The 23,515-nt window shown below is 41.3% G+C and overlaps 2 protein-coding genes across 3 annotated transcripts; both read right to left on the bottom strand.

The window, feature by feature from the left end:
* Positions 1-189: 189 nt before the first annotated feature.
* tbc1d23 (TBC1 domain family, member 23) lies at positions 190-10,763 on the bottom strand. Of its 2 annotated transcripts, XM_083911427.1 has the most exons (19): positions 10,725-10,763; positions 9,684-9,795; positions 8,252-8,357; positions 7,248-7,452; positions 7,025-7,148; positions 6,641-6,765; positions 6,500-6,546; positions 6,309-6,412; positions 6,046-6,168; positions 5,872-5,964; positions 5,610-5,780; positions 5,456-5,498; positions 4,846-4,952; positions 4,622-4,764; positions 4,108-4,152; positions 3,317-3,405; positions 3,049-3,184; positions 2,629-2,823; positions 190-2,026 (listed from the first exon to the last, which is right to left on the bottom strand). In XM_083911427.1, the coding sequence occupies exons 1-19, from the start codon at positions 10,760-10,762 to the stop codon at positions 1,942-1,944; spliced, it is 2,091 nt and encodes a 696-aa protein (XP_083767553.1). In that variant the 5' UTR covers position 10,763; the 3' UTR covers positions 190-1,941. The 2 variants fall into 2 exon arrangements, with proteins under 2 accessions (XP_083767553.1, XP_083767554.1); XM_083911428.1 differs by lacking the exon at positions 4,108-4,152.
* Positions 10,764-12,294: 1,531 nt separating this feature from the next.
* Positions 12,295-20,921, bottom strand: tomm70a (translocase of outer mitochondrial membrane 70 homolog A). Its single transcript, XM_083939994.1, has 12 exons — positions 20,619-20,921; positions 18,772-18,945; positions 17,773-17,899; positions 17,580-17,689; positions 17,142-17,290; positions 16,288-16,495; positions 15,619-15,753; positions 15,408-15,515; positions 15,140-15,256; positions 14,208-14,305; positions 13,983-14,105; positions 12,295-13,903 (listed from the first exon to the last, which is right to left on the bottom strand). Exons 1-12 carry the CDS (start codon positions 20,850-20,852, stop codon positions 13,750-13,752), a joined length of 1,737 nt encoding a protein of 578 aa, XP_083796120.1. The 5' UTR covers positions 20,853-20,921; the 3' UTR covers positions 12,295-13,749.
* Positions 20,922-23,515: the final 2,594 nt, after the last annotated feature.

Genomic DNA, 23,515 nt, shown 5'->3' with positions numbered 1-23,515 from the left:
CACTTTAACTTGTTTACAACGGTCAGAAATAAGACACCAGTGTAAGGCTTGTTCTCGAGTATAATTGCTCTGCAAATAGCAAATCCCAACAGAGGAAAAAATGCTGTCACATTATAATAAGGCATGAATAAATGAATACACTTCCACAGGTGCAGTCAAAGAATCTCCATTTATTACAAACAGAAAGGCTTAGAAAATAATAGCAGTACAGTAAGGTGCAAATTACTTTTTGAGACATTTTGCATTACGACTAGTGGCGACATCCTCTGCCAGTGATGTTACAGAGTAATGTTCAGACTCCCGATCCAGTCAATACTGACAAATACCACAAAATAACAACACAAAGCATGGGTTACATAGGAATGCTATGAAAGACTGGAGTGAAGAAAGACCCGATTTATGAGTCTTTAAATTCAAGCTTTAATTTAAGTCGCCCATATTCTAAATGTGCCATATGTTTAACCCTCTCATAAACCCTCTTTGGACAGGAGTTACAACTGGAGCTGTCAGGAGGGTGCAGTGTCACTTTAGACCAAGGCTGCCCAAACAACTAGACTTCGATGCGAACAAACGAGTAGGCAAGAACAAAGCAAGGAAAAGTTTGATACAGAGTTTAAGATTAGAGGAGAAGCTGCAATACGCTGTGATATGTTGCCACTGCTGGTGCCAATATCACACATCACAGGCATGAGGCCGAAGGCAACAGTGGCAAGCAAACTAAAGCTGCCCAGTTTCAACCAATACAATGGCCGAGACAGGCTGGTTTGAAAACAGATGTATGATGACTTTGCCTTTTACAAACGTATCTTTTCATTCCTTTCAAATCTGTGCTGAGAAGCTGAGAAATGAACACAGTGTTGCATAAATTAGAGCAATAGCCTGATTTGATTTTTATCAGGTTAACTTGGGGGAAATCTGAATGGGATGGAAAAATACTGAGGTGCTCAGGCTCTTCATAATTACAATAATAATAATAATAACCACCATCCCCAAAGCTCCTGTTGTAATACTAACGTAGTCCAGAGGGGCTGTGAACAGTGCTTCCTGACAGCTACATGACACTGCCGTCAGATGAGGTTCATTCTTTACCAAATGAAAAAGCAGAGACCAAATGATCTCCCAGAAACTCTGTAAAAGGCAAACTACTTCTTACTCTAGAAAGAAGGGGAACTTCGAACCATGGGAAAGGGTTTAGAAGCCAGTTTCAGTTCCACTGCATATCAGGATCATCCGGCTATGCTTTCAAAATAACATTGCAACGGTCTGTACTAATATAGAGCCGTTTACACACATGACATATTTATAAACACCCAGCATAATTTCTAAGTAAGGCGACCTGCTGCAAAGTTATCAAAAACAGTTCATGTGCCAGCTGTGTTTTTTCAGGGGATGTGCCAGTTAATGTTTGACTCATGCTCACTTTCTGACCAGAACAATGATCATTAAATCTGAGAAGTAAACTAAGAGATATGACTGAGCTACAATACTGTTCACTACAAAACAACTGAATTGAGATGCTTAAGTCAAAGGAAAAAGGTCAGTCATGTAGGGATTGAACAGGTCTGGTCAGTACGCTACCTTAAGGCCAGAGGGAAGTTGCCTAAGTAGAATTGCACTGTAAAGATATCCCACGTTTTTATCAATGATAAAGAAAGACATACAGTATAAACCATATATATTTTTTAACTTTGTGTAAGAGAGTAGTTGGATGACTGCGGAGCACCTAAGTATTTCAACACACGCGGCCTGTCCCACAGGCCTGCAGCCAGCAGTGTACCATGTCCCAAACACTGACACACAGGGCTTCACAGTCAACACTGGACCGGATCTGTCCAGGGAGGACAGCCGAGGGAGAGTGGGAGGAGGTTTCACTCTCGGCAGACAAGAGACTCTTCTTACAGTTTGTGTCACGGCTGGCCGTCACGACCCCGTCGTCTCTCTTTACGAGCTCTCCAGAGCATCTAGGACTTTCATGATCTGCTGCTTAATCACCTTAGTGGCATCGCCTGCGTTGGGTATCAAATATCTGAGAGGAAGAGAAGGAAACAGTAGGGAAATTAGTTCTGGCTTCAATAGTTTCCTTAAAAAAAATAAAGAAAACAAGCCCCACCACACAAATGCACTGTAATGCTTTAAATTTTGTCGCACTAGTACGCCAGATGTCATGCAAAAAAAGTCATGTGGAGAGGTGCTGTTTCTAAGCTCCTCCTCATGCTGATTTTAACCGAGAACCGCTTAGAAATTGAATTTTTTTTTTATTGCTCTTGAAGTGCTCTGAGTAATAAATGTTCCAAAATAGGATATATATATATATATATATATATATATATATATATCATGATTTATTTGGAAAATAAGCAATTCTATGTAAAATCAGACACTCAGATCCCACATATCGCACCAATGGAACGATCCTTTGCTTCATAACATTTTCCACCTCTCGTAGTCGAAACAGGCTCCTTAGATTGAATCCTCAAGTATTTAGGGTCACCTCTAGAAATAACACCAAATTACTGGACAATCCAGATAAAATCCCTGAGTGAAAACAAATTAGATTTTTATTTTTGCTCTCCGGGCCTTTGGTGGTTAGGATTTGAAATCTGAATTTTGTAGACACAAATCAAGCACCTTTCAACTGCAGTTATCTCCACTCCAGCTGAGTTGTTGCTGCCAAACTTGAAAGTAATCAGTTCTGGGTGCTTCTTTTTGGATGTGATCTTCACCACAGAGTTCAGTGCTTGTCTGGACTGGATGTAGGCGAAACCTTTCCTTGAGGCGATCTCCCGCAGGCAGTACATGTGAGTCGCTGTGATCAACAAGTGGCTGAGGGAACAACAGATTGACAAAGTCAGTGCTATGATTCATGGATTCCTCAACTATTGTTCATTCATTCATTTCCAGGGAAGCAGGGATTAGTCACATTTAAATACAGCTTCCCCTCTTTATTTAACTAATCCAACCTTCTACAGCCATGACAGCTGGGTGTCAGGGTGTCATGTGAAAAATATTTTTACACGCCTCAGCAAATTCATTCAGGCAACAGCTCACCTGGGGAACATGTGACCGGTTTCTTTAACCTCATTACATGGAATGTGATGCTTTACATCTGGTTTGTTTATCCAGGTCTGAATGTTGACAATCTCCTTCCTGTCATCGTCTGACATGGACGAGCTGTCGATCTCATCTGAGGGAGGACATTAGATGCATATGTTGATTTTCAAATTAAAAAAGCGTCACAGTATTCAAACATTTCCAGTCCTTGAGGCTTCCGGGCTCTTTTTAATTTCCACTGCAGCCACATTCAGTGGGAGTTTACCTGTATCGTACTCTTCCTCATCGCCAATACTGAAAACAGGCTTCACCCCCCGGTAAGGTTTGCCGACGCGGTCGCTGCTGCTTACATGCCTAGAGATGGAAATGAGCGTTACATCAGCACTGAGTGAAGGAATCGACGATACATAAATGCCTGTGATAAAAAGTCACATTAAATACACATGACAGCAAGGCTGCACACAAATAGCAATGGCATGAAGACCTCCTTAGCCCACTACTGTCGTTGTATGCTGTTAAATATAAAGAAAGAGGTTAGATGAGACATTTATACTCCAGGAGAGCTAGATTAGTCAGTCTATGATATTCAGGGCTTTTTGCAGCAAATCATAGTGTAGTAAATTAGTAAATTCTGCATTAGCCCTGGCTATCATCTAAAAGAACAATAATGAAATGGAAAGACAAGACTGTTAGGCGCATCTCCAAGCAAACAGCAGTGAAGCTAAAGTTCTACCTCAAAACACCTCAGTTATTGAGACGACAACCTCAGTAAGTTGTGGATGTAAAGATGGCTCAATGCTTCCCGAAAGTCCACAGCAGCTTCAGCAGTGACGACTGAACAGCAGTACTGAATGTTGTTAGTGAAAGCATGAAGATCTTTAACTCCTTGCAAGTGTGCTGCTGTTACATGAGTGAGTGGTGTGGCCCGAGATGCTGAGATACTAAGCATGCGTTATTGTGACACAAGCTAACTCTCCTGCAATCCCACGGACTGGTGCGGGTCTACAGCCAGTGGGCATGCTGGTGACAGACAGCTCGATGTCAGGGAGCTCTTACCGATCTGGAATCACCTTCTCTGGCCAGGGCAGATTGAAAGATATTCTAGCATGGGATAAGGCACAAGGTATGGTAAACTTAAATGTAAATACAAAAAAAATGTGCACAACTAAGTCAGTTTACAGTCAAAAAAAGACCACAGCTGTCTGACTTAGTCCGGTCACTGTTTATATCAGTGCAGTGTGATGTTTCAGATGTGTACAAAGATGACTTGAGTTCACTCAGGTGTAAATGTGTTTCCATATCATATAAATCCAAATGACAAAGTGGCACCTCATAAATGTTTACTATTAAAATACTTTTGGTGGAATTTATCGTGAGAAGAAATGAGCAAAAGTGATTTCATTGTTTTATGTTATTATTTTTACTCTTTTATTTGTGAGATGAATCATTCATTTGACATTTTGAGGCTTTATAATTTGAAATTTTAGTAAAACTTTGAACCCCTAAAAATGAAGAAGCAAAAGGATGAGTGCGATGTAATGTGACTTTGGTGGGGGGACTAGAACCTCACCTGTCTACGGGGGTGGACGTATTCTCGATGAAGCTGATCATCTTCTCCTTTACGTTTACTGACTTGGACTTTAGAGCAAACGTCATTTTGTTGACCAAAGACTTGACGCCTTTGCCGTCTCCAGGGCTACTTAATGAATCTCCCTGAACCAGAAAAGGAAAAGATGGTTTTAAGAAATAAAAGTTTAAACAGGTAAAAATTCAGGGATGTTGCTGGCCACTTACATCAGCAGAGCTGAGGCTGCTGTGAGACCCTGACGTGCTGACGATCCAGTGGAGGTATGAAGAGTCGAGACCCTCAATATTCATGTCTACCAGATGCTTTTGGAGGGCTGAAATCACACAAATCTCACTGAGTTTCCACTTCTCACTTATATCCAAACTGGTATATAAATGATGAGTTCCCAACAAAAATCACTGCATACGCCGCATTTCCCACACATAAAATTATATTAATAACGGAAGAATGTGTGGTTCTAACACATACATCAGATCGTGTACATGATTTCTAGAGGCAGCAGAAGTGAGAGACATAATGTAATACGTGATAGGTTCTTATAAACATAATTTTATTTGCCTATGTTGGTGTTCTTTTCATCTCCATTCAGTGTGAAGCACTTTATAAAGTCTGTTTCAATACGTGTGAGTGAGAGAAGATGGGGCTTGTGCACCCAGTTTCACAACTTTATAATGTATAAAAGCCAATCAGGTGTATGCACAGCTTTATAATTCTGACAAAAACAAATGTGCATATAACTGTCTTTGTGAGTTTTAGTTAATAAAGTTTAATGCTGATGACATTGGTGTCTCAATATTCTCATATTCACCTACTTACCCATGAAACCTCCTTTAGCTATGCTGACATATTCTTTGTTTTTCTGCAACAGAAAATCTTTAATTAGCAACGATGTTAGCGAAGAACACAAACATTGGGAAATACACGTTATGTACTACACTTTTCTTTCTAACATCCTCTTCCTGTCCCTCACCTGCAGGAAATGGGCCAACACCATGTTCATGTACATGTCCTCTTCCTCCCTGCCACTGCCCATGAAGCACAGGTGCTCTCCGCTGGCGATGGAGCCGGACTCCAAAGACTGCTTCTGGGCCTCCAACAGGGACTTTACAGAGAGAGCGAACTCAGAGGGGTTCTGGAGCATCTGTGAGGAGAAAAGAAAACACATTTATTGCTCTGTAAGCGTTCTTAGGCTCCACACATTTGAACACAGAATCAATATTGTCTACTCTCACCAGGTCAGAGTCCAGGTGGAAGGCCGTGGACAGGTGCCCAGCGTTGTACTGCTCTGCAGGTCGACAATCCACCACAAAGAAACGTACCCCATCCTGAAAGTAAAATCCATTATCCTCTCTTTCTTTACTCTTAAGTGGTAAACTTTAGTGAAAAATAACCAGAATGTTACTGACCTGCTGCAGCTGGTTGGCCTGCAGGATCTCAGGGACTGACACAGGGAGACACAGCGCCTGACTCAGGTCAGTGTCCTCTTCTTTCAGAGCCACCAGGCTGCTACCAAACAGATTCTGGTTCATCTACCAGGGTGAAAAAAGCAAACACACAATTGAACAATGAGTTCTTTTGTGCGGCTGCCGCTCTCTGTTTGCTGTCTCATCACAGTCTGTGTTCAGCACTACTGTGTCTATCAAGCACAAACATGTACATAGTGCCTCACCTTTCTAAGTGACAGAGGGGTCTTGCTCTGGTAATACTGGGCCAGAGAAAACAAATCTTCAATGTCCTCCGATTCCAGGTGAGATGGAGACTCTTCCAGCATTTCTGAGATTGAGAGAGCCTTGTTTATCTCCAGTGGTTAACATGAGATTAAACAAACCCACAAATACTTTGACAGCAAGTCAAACTTACTAATGATGTCCTCTTTGCTGTCTCCTTCTTGTGAAAGGATGGCCTCTCTAAGGGTAAATCAGACAAAGCCAAATCAAATTTTACATTTAAAGTTTCTTTAGTTATCATGTTTCTGTGTAGCGTTCACAAACGGCTGCCTACTTGGCATTGACGAGGATGATGAGCATGAGGAAGAAGATAAGGAAGGGGTCAGCCTGACGCAGGTAGCAGTCCCAAAAGGCCTGGGTGACATCGGGAAGACAGTGGCTGGAAAACATACTGCCCATCTATGGAGGGAATATAAACAGACACCATTTCAGACACTGGAGCACCCCAAGGGTGCGGTTTGAGCCCCCTGCTGTTCTCCTTGTTCACACAACCGTGTAGCCATTTTGACTCCAACACCACCTTTAAGTTTGTGGTGGGCCTGAGCCCAGATAACAATGAAAAGGCCTGCCTGTAAGAAGTAGAGGATAACAACAATGTGTGGGCAAACATTATGTCTGAATGACTCGGACAAGCTGTGATTGTGAAGAAAGAACATACCCAGCTGATGGCGTAGGAGTCAGGTGTGATCTTTTTGGTGTCCAAGAAGGAGCAGAGCTCTGGCTCGTGGTACTGCAGCAGTAGTCTGTACAGGTGGAAGGGTCGGCCGTTTGGCACGCAGTCCCTACAATGGACAGATGTAACGCTCTTTACAATTTAAAAGTCTCCATTTCCTGTCTGTTATTAAGCAGAATGTGAAGGATGGTTAACACTGAGAGCTCACCTTGGGATGTATTTATTCATGACTGCATAGAAGCAGTTGTAGAGGTCGCTGCGGGGAAGCTGAAGCCCCAGCAGTGGTTTGAGCAGGTGTGGCCAGCTCAGCTCTGGGGTGAAGGAAATGTTGCGGGACTTGCAGTAGAAAGTGATGACTGACTCAACATCAGACACCATATCACTACGCTCCTCATCTGATACTTCCAGCTGGTCTAAACATGGGAACCAATGCAGACTGTGTGTTAGTAGCCTTTTTTATAGAAACATACCCATTCGACTTTGAAAAACAAGAAGCGGAGAAATATAGAATGTGCACTGACAAAGCTAATCGTAGGTTTACTATTAAATAATGCATGAAAGAGACCTTTTTCTGTATGCCTAGCTTTTATGGGCATCACTCTTATAAGAGGCTTTCTATTTTGAGCTGCACCAGATCTTGTTGTCAGCTTGTCAAAGAGCAGACTATTAAAAGTAATTTGCTCCTCTGAAATCCTCACAGTCTTCTTCAGATACTGGCAGACTGTGAGTAAGACACAAAATGAACAACCCTCTGTTCTTCTCTCCTGCTGCTTCCAAGTGTGCATCTATGTCTGTGTTCTATCTACTAGCTCAACTTGAGACACACATTCACCAGAAGGTGCTAGAAAGTCTGTCTTGAGGAAGTTTTTTGCATCCAAGTTATATGAATCCATAAAAAGGCCACCTTATGATGCCGTTGATGTTTCTTTCATGTTTTCTCATTAGATGCACAACCGGTTTGATTGGTGGACAGAAGATGGTGATGGTGACTGCACATGTGGCATTAAAAGAGTACTCCTACAATTTAGCGCTGCTCTCCCTTTAACACCAAACCATCTCTCTAGGAATATTGACTCAATAATAATTGTATTATCACTACTATTTTATACTTTAAATTTTGTCAGGTACTTTTCATTTTATGGGGAGTTCCCATCCGGGTCAGCTAAAATCCAGGATTGTGTCAAGGAATTTAGGGCACATCAATTTACTCACCAATCAGCTGTTGACTGCGGTTGTGAATGAGGGTCTGTTCTGGTAAATCGAGGACGCCGTCCCAGGGAGACAGACTGTCTCCTTTTCCAGAGACATTTAAAGCGATCTGACAACACAAAACAAGGAATCACTGCTAAACATGCAGCTAGTGAGTGATAAAAGGACATTTAATAAAACACATGACATAAACTGAGACTGATCTGCAATCAGAGACTTGACTGCTGCTCCACTAACGAACAACTAATCTATAGAGATGAGGCTGTATCGCTTGATGAATGATACAACAACCATAAATCACAGCAATTACAGTAATATATCTTTTTAGTACCTTCTACCCAACTACTTGTCTCCTCATCTTTGAACTCTGCAGGGGCGCTGTCGCGGCTGGTAAACATTAAGACATGTACTTGACATTGAACGGTTTCAAACATTAAGGCACAAATTAATATGTAATTTCAATTGCTTGCTTTTCAATTTTCCAGATTACTTAGATGGATATAAATGGACCAATACAAGAACCTAAAATACCCCTCAACTTCCTGCCTATTCCTTTAAAATGTGTCCTATCTGTAATGAATCTAATACAATTGAACAACTCCATCAATCTTCAAATAAATATTAAGTGCTAGCATGGAGGCGTCATAAAGGCTGTAAACATAGTCTATTAGAGGCAAAGCTGAACAGAAAGGTGCAGTAGCTAATGTCGCATGCGTCATTACACATGGCGTGGTGGCCTATGGTGGTGGCTGGGCATTGAGCGTTTATTCATTTTTTAAAGTAGGGTTTGTTTGTTTGTTTGTTTGTTTTCACCACCACGCGGCAACTGCCCTGTCAACAGCATACCTGCAACAGAGCTTGTCCCAAACAAGCAACAAAACAAAAAAAAGGCAGCTCCTGTCACTGGGCAGTTAGAGCAAAATCTGTGTGCGTTCATGTCGGCGGCTTTAGCTCCATACACCTGTCCCCTTGGTCAAGACCTCCTCTCCTCTGCCCTCATTGAAATGACTGGAGGCGGCAAGTTACTACACAGTGGTTTGGACAGTTACAAATGTTTGGTAATTGTCCAAAGTAAAACCTTCAAGTATTTGTCCACATTGTTCGTATGTAAAAACATGGCGTAGATATGTTGTTTGGAACAGAAGTGACGCCCTGTGGGTGTGTTACAAAGACGTGATAGCCTTTACAATATTCAAGCCTGAGATGCTGGTCTTTCCAGTCTGTTGACTTGTGTCTGATGGAAGTAATTCCTTTACAGCATGTGGACTGTAACAATAGAAGCACTACTGATTTCAATACAAACACATATACAATATCAGATACACTGCTAATAAAAAACTTTTACAATGACATGGGCTAAGCTACATTAACAGTCTCAATATAATTGAAATTGCTTTTTGTAACAGTCAGTTATCGTCACTGCGTGTGGACTGACCTTCCACATCTTGGCCCTGTGTTGAGCTGCATTCTCCTGGACCTGGAAGATTCCTCTCTCCATCTCCATGTCAGAGCCGCCCGAGTCCAGAGCCTCGGCTAGATCCTGGTCCCTGAAGAAGCACGAAGAGCACACAATTACAACAGTTGGCAGATCAGGCCAAGTATGAAAACTGTGACGATCAAATAATCATTAGAGCCACTTAAAAAAAGTAAAATGACTGAACACTGAATGGTAACAAAGCTTGGTTGGACACAATCAGCTATTTAAAACCATTACTTAGGTCTCTGGCAACTTTTAATCAGCACTTGTAACTAATGTGTGTTATGAATATTTATTCATATCGACAATTCATTTCACAATGAGTTAAATGCGATGTTAGTGTTGTTCTACAAATGACCACTTCAACTAAAGGAGTGGTGCAGTGAAATGAACATCAGCTCAGCAGTTAACAGCTGACTTTCACTTCCAGAAATCACGACAGTTTTTTAGGGTAATATTTAGCTCCATACGACCAGCCATTTGAGTCCAACACTTAACGTCACTGACAACTGTAAGATTACTTTAATCATATAATACCATTATAATCGTGTTAAGCAGATGCGAGGATCATGCTGCAGCTGGGTTTAGGTCAACGGTTAAAGGGAAGCAGAACTCGATCAACACCTGCTATCAGGCTAGTTATTGTTAGCTTGCTGGTTAGCTAGCTTTACCTGTACACTTGTCAATGAGAGAAAGAAAGTGATGAAAATATATATACTTTGACTCTCTCAAAGGTGCTTCGGTTATTTTGGTCAGTCTTAATGACTGGGCTGCTAATTTATTGCAGCCAACTTGGCTAATTAGCATTAGCTAGCCCGGCTAATGTGGGCAGTAACGGTAACAGACTGGTGTCAGGTTAATATCCACCGTCAGCACAACACATTCACTACACACGCTCGCCTTTGGTTGCTATACATCACACACTGTCGGGTGAAGCCGACACGGTTGTATGACAACGGGAGAAAACGTCTTCTATGGTGTTAGAACAGATTGTCTCACCAGCTGCCCTGAAGAGCTTCCTCCGGGGTGTCCGCCATTGTTGTGATGACGGAGACCACCAGACACGTCACATGCCGTCAACACGGCCGGCGTGTCGCACAACGTCACTGATAACGATGAGCAACTGATTGTATTGTGACCGCAACTGATTGGCCTTTTTGTTTATAACGAGACTGGAGCCTGTATAACACGTAGGCCTAAAGAAACCCTGGTCAATTTCACATGCGTATTTCCTGTAGCCCCTGATTAAGATACAGATATATTTTATTTCTTATCTTTGTACACCTTTTGCTTTTTTAAACGTTATATTGACTTTATTTACTTTTCCACATTTCGTTTGACAGATCCCTTTTTACACACCGGACTGGGCTTTACTCGTTTGTAAAAATATCCATTATTTTCCATTGTTTATGTGTATGTTTACAATGTTCAATAAAGAAGCAATAATAATAAAACAGCAATGTTAAAAAGCAACTGATCGGGCTTGTTCAGAGCAACTTGCAGGTTGATTTTAAAAAAAAACAAACCCCATTCATGATAAGTTGATGCAGATGGGTAATGTTATCAGTCGTGACTGAGTCGATGGCTCTGTTCTCTGCTCTGACCCAGAAGTCTTGAGTGACAGTGAGGCAGCACTCACAACACCCACAGCCTGGGATTGGAGCAGCTCAATGGAATTCAGCCAGCATTAACTTTATTATTTACACCTGTGGTTTTCCTACTGACACAAGTGAAAATGACTTATTTATTTATAAAATATTAAATGAATTAAAGCCTCACATGAAGCTAAATTGTAAATCAATTTCAATGTCAAATAACCACAGTGTTAATGAGATGTTCCCCATCTGTGAATGGTTTGATTTTCTAAAATGTAAAGCCTCAAACACAGAAGAGTAGAAGGTATAAAAATGAAAACTGCAGTAGTAACTCATTGCCTGCGAGAGGCAAAAGTGTTTCACTTGGAGCTACATCTTTGAGCGCAGACTGCTGTCTGTATACAAGTCAGTATTATTGAGCAGCAGTATTCATATTTCAGGTACCATACCCTAAAAAGTGAGATTTCCATGCCTCACTGTAAATACTGTGAATCAAAACACTCAATGACAGAGAAACGCAGTCTGTATTCAGACACGGTGCCTTTAAATGAGCCGCCAGGACTTCTGTATGGTTGAGATGTCACAATTATATTTTATATATGTAGAAAGTTCTGCTGCAGACATTTCCATGATGTAAAAACACAAAGAGTGCAGATACAGAAGACCTGAAACACTGACTAATCAGTGCAGAGAGGGAGGAAAGGAGCGTTTCAGACAGGGGGTGGATAAAGGTATATTCAGATGCACAGTATGAGAAAAATGTGTTTTTTGAACATAACAGCATGTGAACATATTCTGGTAGTAATCAAAATACCAGCATGAATGTACGCAGTATATGGGACCTTTAAGCAAATAAAGAGCCAAAGTTTCAAAGCATGGAAGCAGAGTGTAGTTTCTAACTCTAACATCACTTTTGAAGGGTTGCAGAATGTAAGGCTGTGCAGGCTAGGAGACACTTACACATGTGAAATTCATTCCAGGAATTAGAACTTTATTAGGATTCATTTTCTTTCACTTTGGTCACCATACATGTTATTGATGAAAAATATGTCTAATTTCTTTTGAACAGCCAATATTTTGCCGACGGTTACATTGATTTCTCAAAGGTTAAGCTCTTGTTTGTTTCTGCAAGTTTAAGACAGGAGGACAGATAATTTTGCTGAGTAGTCGCCCTTACCAGCCGCAGGTAGAATACACGATTTGGTTCCTTGGTATTACCATTCAATAAAATTTAGCCATGACTGCTGCTAGATGAGGTGGCTAATTTTTTTTTTTACAAAGTACGGATGCTTGTTCAGAACCAAATCGAGCACTGTACCTGGAGATTCTCAGGGCTGCATCAAGTGGGTTAGAAACAATAAGGCTTGGCTTGTGAGAGTAGAATTTGAAAAGACAGGAAAATAAAAACCTGTTTTAAGGTTACTCTGTCAAACTTGTAACGTAGCATGAAAAATAAACATTTGACAATAATATAGAAAATAAACTGCGTCTCAATTAAAGTGAATATCCGATCCCTTGTGACATCTTCTGACACTAGCGGACTAAAAGACATGAAGTTGGTTAAGTCGTTTCTAATCAAAAATGTTTTGCCCAAAGTCTCTTATAGTTGCTTTTTTCCTAGTGTTCAAGACAGCACGAGCATTGCATTTACATTTATTTATAAAGTGAACATGCTGCACAAAGTATATATATAAAAAAGAAAAGAAAAACAGGCAATCCCATAATTAAAAAATACACTTGCTTGATGCTAAACTAACTTCTCTGTAGCCCCGTACCCATGAGATCGATTCCAGCCTTACAAACACAGACATTACAAGTATGACTACAGTTTTAATTTCGCATTCGGTGATGTTTGGAGACAACACTTTTAATCTGCATAAATTAACAAGTGAACAGTCCGTTAGATCTATATAAAGCTCTCACAGTATTTTCTGTAGATTTAAAAGTGTCACAAAAGCCTTAAAGTCAGTAATCGGTTCAACAGACTGCGCACATTTCAGTTCACTTACATTTCACATAGTTACTATTAATTTAGACAGGTATACATGGCCATTCATGTATGTTTCTCTCTCTAGCAGACTATCTTTCTCTTTATTATGAAAAGGGTTTAAGGATGATGTTCTGGTTGAATTATGTGTCAGCAAAGGGCAGTGTCTGTTCAGAGCCCCCACCCAAGCGCCCACCCTGACAACCAGAGGCCTGGATCACAGCCTCGGCTTGAATGTGAATAGAAATCCTTCTTCTCTCAATGATGGCAAACCCCTTTAATGTGATGTAAACACGGTATATCGATTCAAGGCTCTTCCTTTTTCTTTTATAATCCAGTACTCATTTTTTTTTACAAATCAAAAGTTAAGTGAGACAGTTGCATTTTAACACAGTTAGGTTCAGCAATGGAGATAGAGATTGGTGATCGATTGGCAGAGACGTTACAGTGTCGGAGGTTTCAGCCCGTACTTCCTTGCCACTTCTGTCTGGGCGTATGCTGCATCACACAACGAGTACAAATGGGCCATCTCCATCTCGGATTTGGCCAGGTTAATTGCCTTGTTGAACATTTCTATTGCCCTGTCCAGATTGCCCCTGAAAAGAAAACACTCTGGTTATTTTGAGCATTCCAAGAAGACAGATGTTGTGGATTGATTCAAGTTGTTCATTTCACCTTTGAACTTCGATGGTTCCCATGGTTTCATAGGCAAAGTCACATTTGTTGTCAATTTCAATGGCCTTACTGATGAGCTCTAGACCCAAGTCAAGGTCTTGTTTCCACTGGAGCTGTAACAAACTGGACATATATTGCACTTTTAACATCTGAAGAATGATTGACACATATGAAACAGGTGTTATTTTAACAATATGCCTACTGGAATGGGGGAAAAATGCCTACCCCTTGTGGACATATGTGGTAGCGTTGTCTGGTTCCAGTTCAATACACTTGTCATACATCTCGTCTGCTTTTCCAAACTGCTGCTGATCGGTCAAAGCCTGAAAGACACGCAAGCATTTTGTGTGCGTCAAAAAGACGTATTGACCATTTCACAAAATAAACAAACATTTTTAATGTGCCCCAAATTATTTCCTGTTGCAGTGTATGTGAATGACATCAACAGGCAGGAAGTTCCTACGGACAAAGGCTGTTGCTTAGTAATGGAGTTTCATTAAAAGTGTCTATCAGGCTGTCAAGTCTGACGTAACACCCTTTCAAAATACGGTTTCCGGGTCCCAATGCTCCGTTGAAACAGAACAGGCAACAACGACCGAACATGTGAACAATTCTGAAAGAAACACCTTTTTGATTGAAAAGAAAGTGGTAAAAAGGTAATTACGTTTATTAAAAACTAAGATCTGTTTCAACAACGGGGAACACGTAACTGCTGCGTTGTAGAAATACGAGGCTTAGAGCAGCTTGGACCCGGAAATCATATTTTGAAAGACTTAAGAGCTGGATAACTGCTAGCATTAGCCCCTTTTCTCAAATGAATTCTGACGAATCAGGACCAGACATTGTCCGAAGATTCCCCTTCATAAATGTAACACACAACAGGAGATTGTGTCAGACACGTTATTAATTACTAATACTCCATTTGGTTTAGGCAAGGGGTGGCATCTGAGTAGATTGTGCAGGAGGCAAGCCGGTTCGTAATTTGTTCATGAACAACCAAGGTCTCTGATCCAACGGATTCAGACATTTGCATTCTCACATACAGCTCTATTTGGTATCTTCTGCATGTGTGAAAGGGGCTGTATTATAAAATGGACAGAGCAAATGAGTTCTACACCAGCCACCGAAGTGTAACTAGAACATGATTGATTCTGTACCTGAGCGTAAAGAGCGTAGCCCTCGGCACACTTGGGGAACCTTCTGATAACGTCCTCAAAGCCGTCCATAGCTGTCTGCACTTGTGACGGGTTGTTTCCAGTATATGCTTGTCTGTACTGAAGAACACAAGAAAGAAAAGACACTCAGCAGCTAATCTTGAATTGTTTGCAAGTCAATGCCACAGACAGCAGAGCCGATTCAAATAGACATTAGATAGGATTGAAATGGCGCGCTCGCTTTTCATATAATCTTTAGTTGATTACTTACAAGAGCAAAGCATTTCTGAGCCTGGGCAAGAGCAGAGTCAGGTCTGAGCAGGATGCACTCGTCAAAGTCACCCACCGCCTCGTCCACTTGGTCCAGCAGGATTTTCAGCTGAGAAGATATACAGACTTTAGATAGAGCACTATATCGAGATATTAACTTAGCAGTCAGTAACAAATTGATGTTCAAGAAACTAATTCAGCCACACTCCTACCTGACCCCTGTGGTGATAGACATCAGGGTTACGTGTGTCAATCTCAGCCGCCATGTTGAAATCTTGTGTAGAGAGCATAGGCTGCTGCTGCTGCATGTACATGCTTCCCCGCTTGATCAAAGCATTGGCTCGTAGCTGTTAACATTAGACCACAGTACAGAGGGAGCACTTTGAGGTTGTAGCTTTCACATGCGTACAAATCATCAGATAAACTGGGAGAAAATGGCATGAACAGAAGTCAAGACTGGTTCAGTTTATCCCACTCCTGAATCTTTGGGCACGTTTCTCAATGTCTGGGAAGACTTAGTCAGAAAAACTGCCCCAGGAGCTGCACTGAAAGAATAATAATAATACATTTTATTTATATAGCGCTTTTAAAAAAGGTTCTCCAAGACACTTTACAAATAGAGTAAAATAAAATAAAAATAAATTATCCGAGCACCTCATGTTATTTATTCCCCACATTGGTGTCATGCACAGTGCGCTTACTTAAATCCCAAGGATTATCTGCAGATACAACTGAACCGAACACAAGCTATTAGAAGTTAGCAAAAGGCTATACAATATGGTAGTGCCTTATAGCTTTGCTAATCCACTATCCCTTTAGTTGAATTGCCCTGGTATTCGCAGCTAAGAACAGGCTAATTATATGTGAAAGACAGTACGTACCTTCACATTGGCGTCCTGCATGTTGATTACCCGGTCCAAATCAGGTTGAGCAGCGGTAGCGTTACCAATCAGCAGGTAGAATGTAGCACGCAGCAGCAGGGCCTCTGCGGTGTATCGGCCACCTGACTCAATCTCCTTGGTGCATTCACTGATGATTTTGTCATAGTTCTCCTCCTCCATGTATTGCTTCGCCTTCAGGTACCCAGAGCTAAAGAGGTGAAAAAAAAAAAGATTGGGGTATATGTTGTGGGTAGTTATTCATAGTTTTACAAACCACAGCGTTGTGAAGTGGCAAAAAGTTTTTTTTCCACATCACCATTTCCTTATTGAAAACAAAGAACTCTTAAAGCTAATGTATCAGTCCTATAAGTTTATGGTACAACCACAACTTTGTTAACAAGACATCGTGTTTTGTCCGGCTCAATGCCATCTTTGACATAGAGAAGAAACCAGTAAGAGGTGTAAGTCAAAAGGCTTTGGCATTTCAGTCGTAACCAAAGCCTGTCACCATAGTTCTTCATCTAAGAACACATCACTCTGTTATCAAAGAACCGAGGTTACGTTAAGTAACCCAAAGTTACTGATTAATCCCAAATGGATCAAGAATTCAAAAGTGAATTAACTGAAGCTGCATCTTTAGCTTCTTAACAGCGTAATCTTTAGCTTCCACTTAACGGCCTATGTGACAGACTCTTAAGCTCTGTCGCCGAACCATTCAGCACAGCTTTTGCGTGAAGCAGACTTAGGAACGGTGCGAATGGACAATGTGAGCGCGCCCATGTCACCAGCTCCCCTGTCCCTTCTGGTACAACCTGAGTGAACCGGTTTAGTTGATACAATAAACATCCTCTGACCTCTCAGTGACCTCTGCTGCCTCGCCCTCGTTGTCCTTGTCCTCATCTTTCTTCTCCCCTTTCTGCAGCTGCTGTGAGATGATGTCGTCAGTGAAAGAGCTGAAGTAGGATTTGATGAACTGAGGAGAAGGCATCATCGGTTCACGGTTCTACAGAAAAGGGGTTTAGAAGAGAAGAAGTTCATTGTGACAATTCAGAGAAATTGAACTCGATCAAAGTGTGTGAAGACGAGATACAGCAGGTCCTTCCTTCCCGCTGCGGTCACACTTTACAATCCACACAGCTCCCAGTAAACTGGTCATACCAAAACTGACAACTCAATCGTCAAGATCTCCTCTGTGCAATACTGTCAATTATATTCATTAAATCTTTCTGTCTGTTTACTTATTATATGCTCCTTTGTTGTTGTTTTTTTGTTGCTTAAAAGTGGACAAATACCTTGTATTTGTCTTTGGCCTTCTCTTTGCCAAGCTGCTTCAGCACCTTGTCTGCTAGCAGCATGCTCTGTTGGTTCTGGAAGGCCTCAAGAATACACACCGCTGTGACGTCTGGAGGATACACAAGAAACAAAACAGACTGTAAATATTTGTCACTTTTTAAAGAGCACTTTCAGAAGAAAAGAGTGTCTCACCTTCTAGGCACTCCTTCTTGTTGTCAAGTTTCTCCAGAGCTTTAGCCCTCCTAAACAGGGCCTTGACATAGCGTGGATTCATCTCTACGGCCTGACAGCAGTCCTGGACCACCTCTGTCCATTTCATCTGAAATGATATTTATAGGCCGGTTATCTTCCAAAATGTATGTGCATCTGAAAAGACAGTGGCCTAGAGGTCTGTCCACTATCCAGACAAAGCTATGAAGTGAACCAAGGGACCTATAATGAAAACTGAAGACCAATATAAAACTAATCTTCAAATAGACTTTTAGTTTGAGACCTCATGAGGTTGCATTAAAGGGATAGTTCAGCTTGAAAATACAAAAGCACAACTAAAACAATTTAGCAGTGCAAGACCAGCAACTCCCGTGTTTTGTGAGGTAAAACTAATTGTTTTGTCCATGGAGTCTGGTGGCTTTAAAGAGAACATAGAATGGCTTCAGTTCCTCACCTGTACAATTAAACAGGGCTGTCTAACAGCAAAGAAAAGAGGTGAAAATATTCTAAATAGGGCGTACACTAATATTAATTTAACTGCTGCATGTTAACTTAACCTGTGTGCCTGTTCTCCAAACCAGGGACCAGCCAACTGCCATCTACTTTAGATGATAGCAGATAATTTGCTTGGGCCCAGACCTGTATTGACAAGTCAGTCTGATATCAGTCAAGATTTACATAGAATCTGTTAAACACTGACAAAAGAGCAAGACATACCACCTCTTCTGGCTTCAAGTTGTGAGAAGAAGTTAGTGTGCACTGAAGCCATTTCAGGTATATTTCAAGTTCAATGAAGAATCAATGCCACACTTTCATTACAGCAAGGGACATAATATTGAGAAACATTTTTTTCCCTAGTACATTTACACTGCTCACAATAAAGACATCTGAAATGGTTTTGTTTTTTTAATAATTGCACTCCAGTTGGGTCTTTTAATAGTAACAACAATCTCTGCACAGATAAAAGAAGGTGGTGCCAACCTGTTGTTCGTAGGCCGCTGCTCTGTTCTGGTAAAATGTTGACAAATCTGTCTTTTTCTCTGTGGGGCAGAGAGCGATGGCGTCTGTGTAGCACTGGATGGCGTTCTCATACTTGCCAGCCTTGAAGTACTTGTTGCCCTTGTTCTTTGCTGCTTGGGCACGTTCCAATGGGCCCTGAATGAGAAGGAGAAAAGGAAACATGTATTGATTAAATGGTCTCCCTTGTGAATCAGTGGACTGGTTTAAACTATTGAAGTGATTTTCTATAAAGGATTGAATTAATAATGATTAATTATTAGGGGCTGAAGTCAGGAGGTAGAGCGGGCCGTCCAATAATCACAACATTATTCGATACCTTACTCTTCAGAATGTCTTAGTGTGGCCAGCGCCTTGCATGGTAACGTTGCTGCCATCAGGGTGTGTGTGCTCGAATGAGTGGCAAATTGTAAAGTGCTTTGTTCGGTAAAGTACAAAAGAGCTACATTAATGCAGTCAATTTACCATTTACAGCAACTATACCAACTAAACTGTTATGCTAAACAATCATGGATTCGCATGACCTGGCTTTAGGTCTTTCGAGGTAAATTATTCCAGTGGTGGACAACGAAGCATATGACACTGACATTAACCCACATTGCAACAACATATAAACTTGACTCAATTGTTGACCTTATTTGAACCGTGAAGTGGTTTACAGAACTGCCAGAGCAATAATGGCCTACCAGCGTGATCTTTTTGTGTTTGTGCATAATTGCAATGAATCATGATCCCTGCTGGCAGACAAACTCCATCTCCACAACCTCACATTACTACTGAGTAACCTAAAATGAATCCTGTGTGTTTAGTCAAATGGCGATGGGTGTTAAAATCACATTTTTTATTCTTTCTCAGAATTATAAATAATAATGTATATTTAATATATAATAACATCATACTTGCAAGATAGTTCTCATCTCAGTGAGGTGACCTCGTACTAATAAGTATGGTCTCATAATTACACAGTTGTATTTCATATGGCATTAGGAAGCCACACTTTTTTTTTCTCTTCAATGAATGCATGAGGGATGCAAAACATTCATAAACAGTAATGCCGGACCCAAAGGCCCCTCTGACACTGACATCCTGTGAGCCCTACCACTAAACTGAGGTCGGGGACATTAGTTTAGTTACACTACAGCCCGACTGTAGCTTGAATTTAATTGAAACTTTTAAAATTCTAAAAACATTATGGCAATTACAGAAGAGAAAAAACAATATATCTAGACTGTGAATGTACTACCAGTGAGTAATAGAAGCAACAAAAGCCAGGAAGCGTTTCTGCACGTTACCCATGCGTGATCAGTGAGGTGACAGGCTGCCACCTATGGCCTGGTATAATAAAAATGCCTCTAATCAGACGGATTCAAGTGACAGGCATCCCAGCCCTTCGCGAGAAGATAACGTTAGCTAGCTTCCCCACAGACATTACAATTGCTACGCTATGGCACAGTTAAAACGTACTGCCATGTTGTTCCCACATGCATAATTTACCAGCTGCACACACTTCAGTTGAGCATGTTTGCCTTACAGGCGTGCAATGTTAAACATTTGCCCCCGGAGCTAGCTAGCCATTAACATTTGCTAATCCAGTCCCGATGAACCGGCTGCTCTCGGCCTTGCTCTCGTGAAGGTAGCTGTCACACACCAGCGTCGGTAACGTGAGGTGTCCTTGACGGCTCTGTTACGGCAATGACACGTTTAGTCAGAAGAGTGCGCGCGCTACACCGAGGCAGGTAATGCTAATGTGGCTAATGTGGCTAATGTTACAGTCACAGCAGAGGACAGAGCAGTCTCTAGGCAACGGTTACCATATTCTCCTGCTCGCGGCTGACTGGAGCTGCGCCGTCTTGGCCCTGCACGGGGCTCGCGCTGCCTTCTGGTGTTTTCCGCTCCCCGGTCCCTTTGCTCTCCTTCGTCCGGCTGCGGTTCCACAGGTACACCGCCCCCACTCCCAGCACTATGGGAGTCCCGACCAACAGGGCCAGCTGCCAGCGGGGTAGTCCCGTCCCGGACTGCGGCTCGACTGGCTTAGAGGCAGCCATGATCTACAACCGAGCGATAGTTAGCCAGGTACCACCACCAGACAGCGTGAGCGAGCGCTGCTGCTTCTTCTTCCCGTGCTCTAAGAGGTCACACACACAGCGAGGAATCATGGGATAGCCTACTGGCGGACCAGCCACGGGGCTGTGTGGAGTTGTAGTCCTACAGCAGCATTTTTGTAGTCCAAACATCATGTCAGAGCAGCTGAAATGTAAAAGCAATCTTACTTAGGCTTACTTAGTTTACTGCAGTGTCACTTATCTTTTTGTGAAGAAATTAGACCTGAGAGCAAATCTGTTTTAGCAGATTGAATTTAACAAATGCTGTATTCATAACGACGTAAAAGAAACCTATTTTCTAAATTCTTCACAAAATATATCCTGTTAACTCCCTCATTTCATATGCATGTGGACAGCTCTTGTGTTTTTTTGTGGGCGTGCTGATGAAACTTTAAACCATCTGGGTTTTTAAAAAAAAATGTAATGTCACAATGCAATTTTGGTCAAACTTGTGCTCATATATTTTCCCCCCATGTCACCATATCACACTGCTTTTCCTTTAAAGATGTTATATGTTATATTGAAATTAAGAACAAGTGTTTTCAGTATTTACTTCATTTTATTTGGTAAATATTTTATTCACAAGCAAAAATGTTCAGCCTCCAAACCAACCTTTTCTCATTTTTAATTGAATTCAGTTCACTTTATAAATCCCTAGTCCCTGGTACCTTTAGTCAAAAACAAAAAGAATACAACATTTTTAGACAACTATAGAAAGATATTTAATATACCCCCTGGCATTTAATTAAATTTATGATAACATTATTACATTCATCTATGTATTGACATGACAATGTTTATTTATTTATCGATTGATTGATTGATTTTTTATTTGATATGAGATCCTTGCTGTGTTTATTTTTTCTATTGCTTGTTCTTTTGAATGTGAAACAGCTCTCATGTGTTGTGTTATATGTTAGTGTTCGACACTTTCTGTATAACGTGAATATTTAGATAAAAAATAGCCTACAGCAGTCCACTTAGTCGTTCTCTGGGACTGTGCCAATGATGCATTGTAGTCTCTGTTACAGTGTAATGAAGGGCAGTGTAAAATGAGTGCATTACATGTCAGGACGTTATAGATGAAGACTATTTACACTGGAGATGCAGGTTTAACCGGTTTGCATTTATTCTCATTTGCTTGAACACATTTGTCCATTCAGAAGTTGTTTTCAAAACAGCACACACAGACCTGAACTGAAAGTTTCCGCCCAAACTGACACATCTTGTTTGAAAAATGCTCAAACACTCACAAAACATTTAACACACACACAACAAAAGCAAATATATCAATCAAACAACACAACCTCTGGTCAAATGAATATACTTTTCATTTTTCTGTGATTATAAAAATAATTCCTATCAGCTGTTTTCGTTTCCTCTAACTCAGTTAATCCAACTCTAGTCTGAAAAAGGGTGTGAAAAATGTGTGAGACCCAGTGGCGTCGCCTGGCCTGGGCATCCGGGGCTTTAGCCCCGAACGTTTTTTCACAAGCCCCGGATAATTCAACTTCAGAAGAAATAATGATAACTGTACATTAACGAGCCACTATAGAAGTTTTAGTTTTCCATTTTTAGTGAATGCAACACAGGATGACGTCGAGACTGACTGGCTAATCAGAGAGAGGGGTTGCGTGAAGCATCCGTGTTTTATTGGCTGATAGTCTCGCGTCAGCAGGCTCTTCCGGTGTCTAAACCGTTGGCGCGCTGGAGGGAGACGATATAGCAACATCACGAAATATCATGGATATAAGGCGATTTTTCCAAAACAAGGAGGCTGACTCGGCTGAGGCTCACGTCTCCGGGGAGCCGTTACCAGAAACAGGTAAATGAATAAGTTAAATTCTGTTTATTCCTTCAAAATTATGTGAAACGTGTATTGTTAGGGGGGCGTGCCGGCGGAGCTGCGGGACAGTCCTCCCTGGTGATAGACGCTCTTAGGCGGGCTGAAAATCCCTGAAGGCTCGGTACAGCGGGCTACTTTTCCCACACATAAATTCAGTGATATTTTTCTCACATAAGTTACCGCACACAACTACGTAACTGTTATGTCCTTCTAACGTTGCTGTGTGGGTAAAATAAAACTCCCGAGGACTTCCGAAGGGCTGCCGAGCACCGCTATCTCATTTTGCCTGCATGTATACAGTTATTCAGGTAGATAATTGTCAATGTTGTTATTGATTAGGCTACTCATATATTGTTGCAACATTTAAACTCTTTACTACCATCTCTTGTATTTCATAATTAAAACAATATAATTGAGCCCAGTGAGTGCCACTTTAGCAAGGAAGGAAAAAGACAAGTAAATGCTAATCCTGTTGCAAGGGCCAGTTCCCTTATATGATTGCTTTTTGATAACGTCTGCTATGATCAAATTAATCTGATGTTATGTTCTGTTTACAGATGACAGTACAGAGAAGGAAGAGAAAAGGAAGATGGGAGACCAAGAAGACAACAGTGAGGAAGGCAATAACACTGAGGTCAGTGATTTGGGAGCCGCAGACACAGGACCAAGGCGCATAAAAAATCACTGCTTTCCTTCCAGCATGTTTGGCAAGCAAAAAAGAGCATTTCAATCAAGTTGGTTTGAAACATTTGAATGGCTG

Source organism: Echiichthys vipera (genome assembly GCF_963691815.1).
Source record: "Echiichthys vipera genome assembly, chromosome: 3".
Taxonomy (NCBI): domain Eukaryota; kingdom Metazoa; phylum Chordata; class Actinopteri; order Perciformes; family Trachinidae; genus Echiichthys; species Echiichthys vipera.
This window is presented reverse-complemented; position numbering and strand designations above follow the sequence as displayed.

Bases quoted from the DNA above. Each gene is read 5' to 3' on its own strand.
- tbc1d23 (XM_083911427.1), bottom strand. From the start codon at position 10,762: ATGGCGGACACCCCGGAGGAAGCTCTTCAGGGCAGCTG. The intron at 6,766-7,024 runs GTATGTTCTTTC...TTCCCTCCATAG, and splicing joins ACTCCTACGCCATCAGCTGG to ATGGGCAGTATGTTTTCCAG. The intron at 4,953-5,455 runs GTAAGTAGGTGA...GTGTGATTTCAG, and splicing joins AGCTAAAGGAGGTTTCATGG to CCCTCCAAAAGCATCTGGTA.
- tomm70a (XM_083939994.1), bottom strand. From the start codon at position 20,852: ATGGCTGCCTCTAAGCCAGTCGAGCCGCAGTCCGGGACGGGACTACCC. The intron at 17,690-17,772 runs GTGAGACACTCT...TGTATCCTCCAG, and splicing joins CAAGAAGGAGTGCCTAGAAG to ACGTCACAGCGGTGTGTATT. The intron at 13,904-13,982 runs GTGAAATGAACA...TTTTCTTTTCAG, and splicing joins GGAACCATCGAAGTTCAAAG to GGGCAATCTGGACAGGGCAA.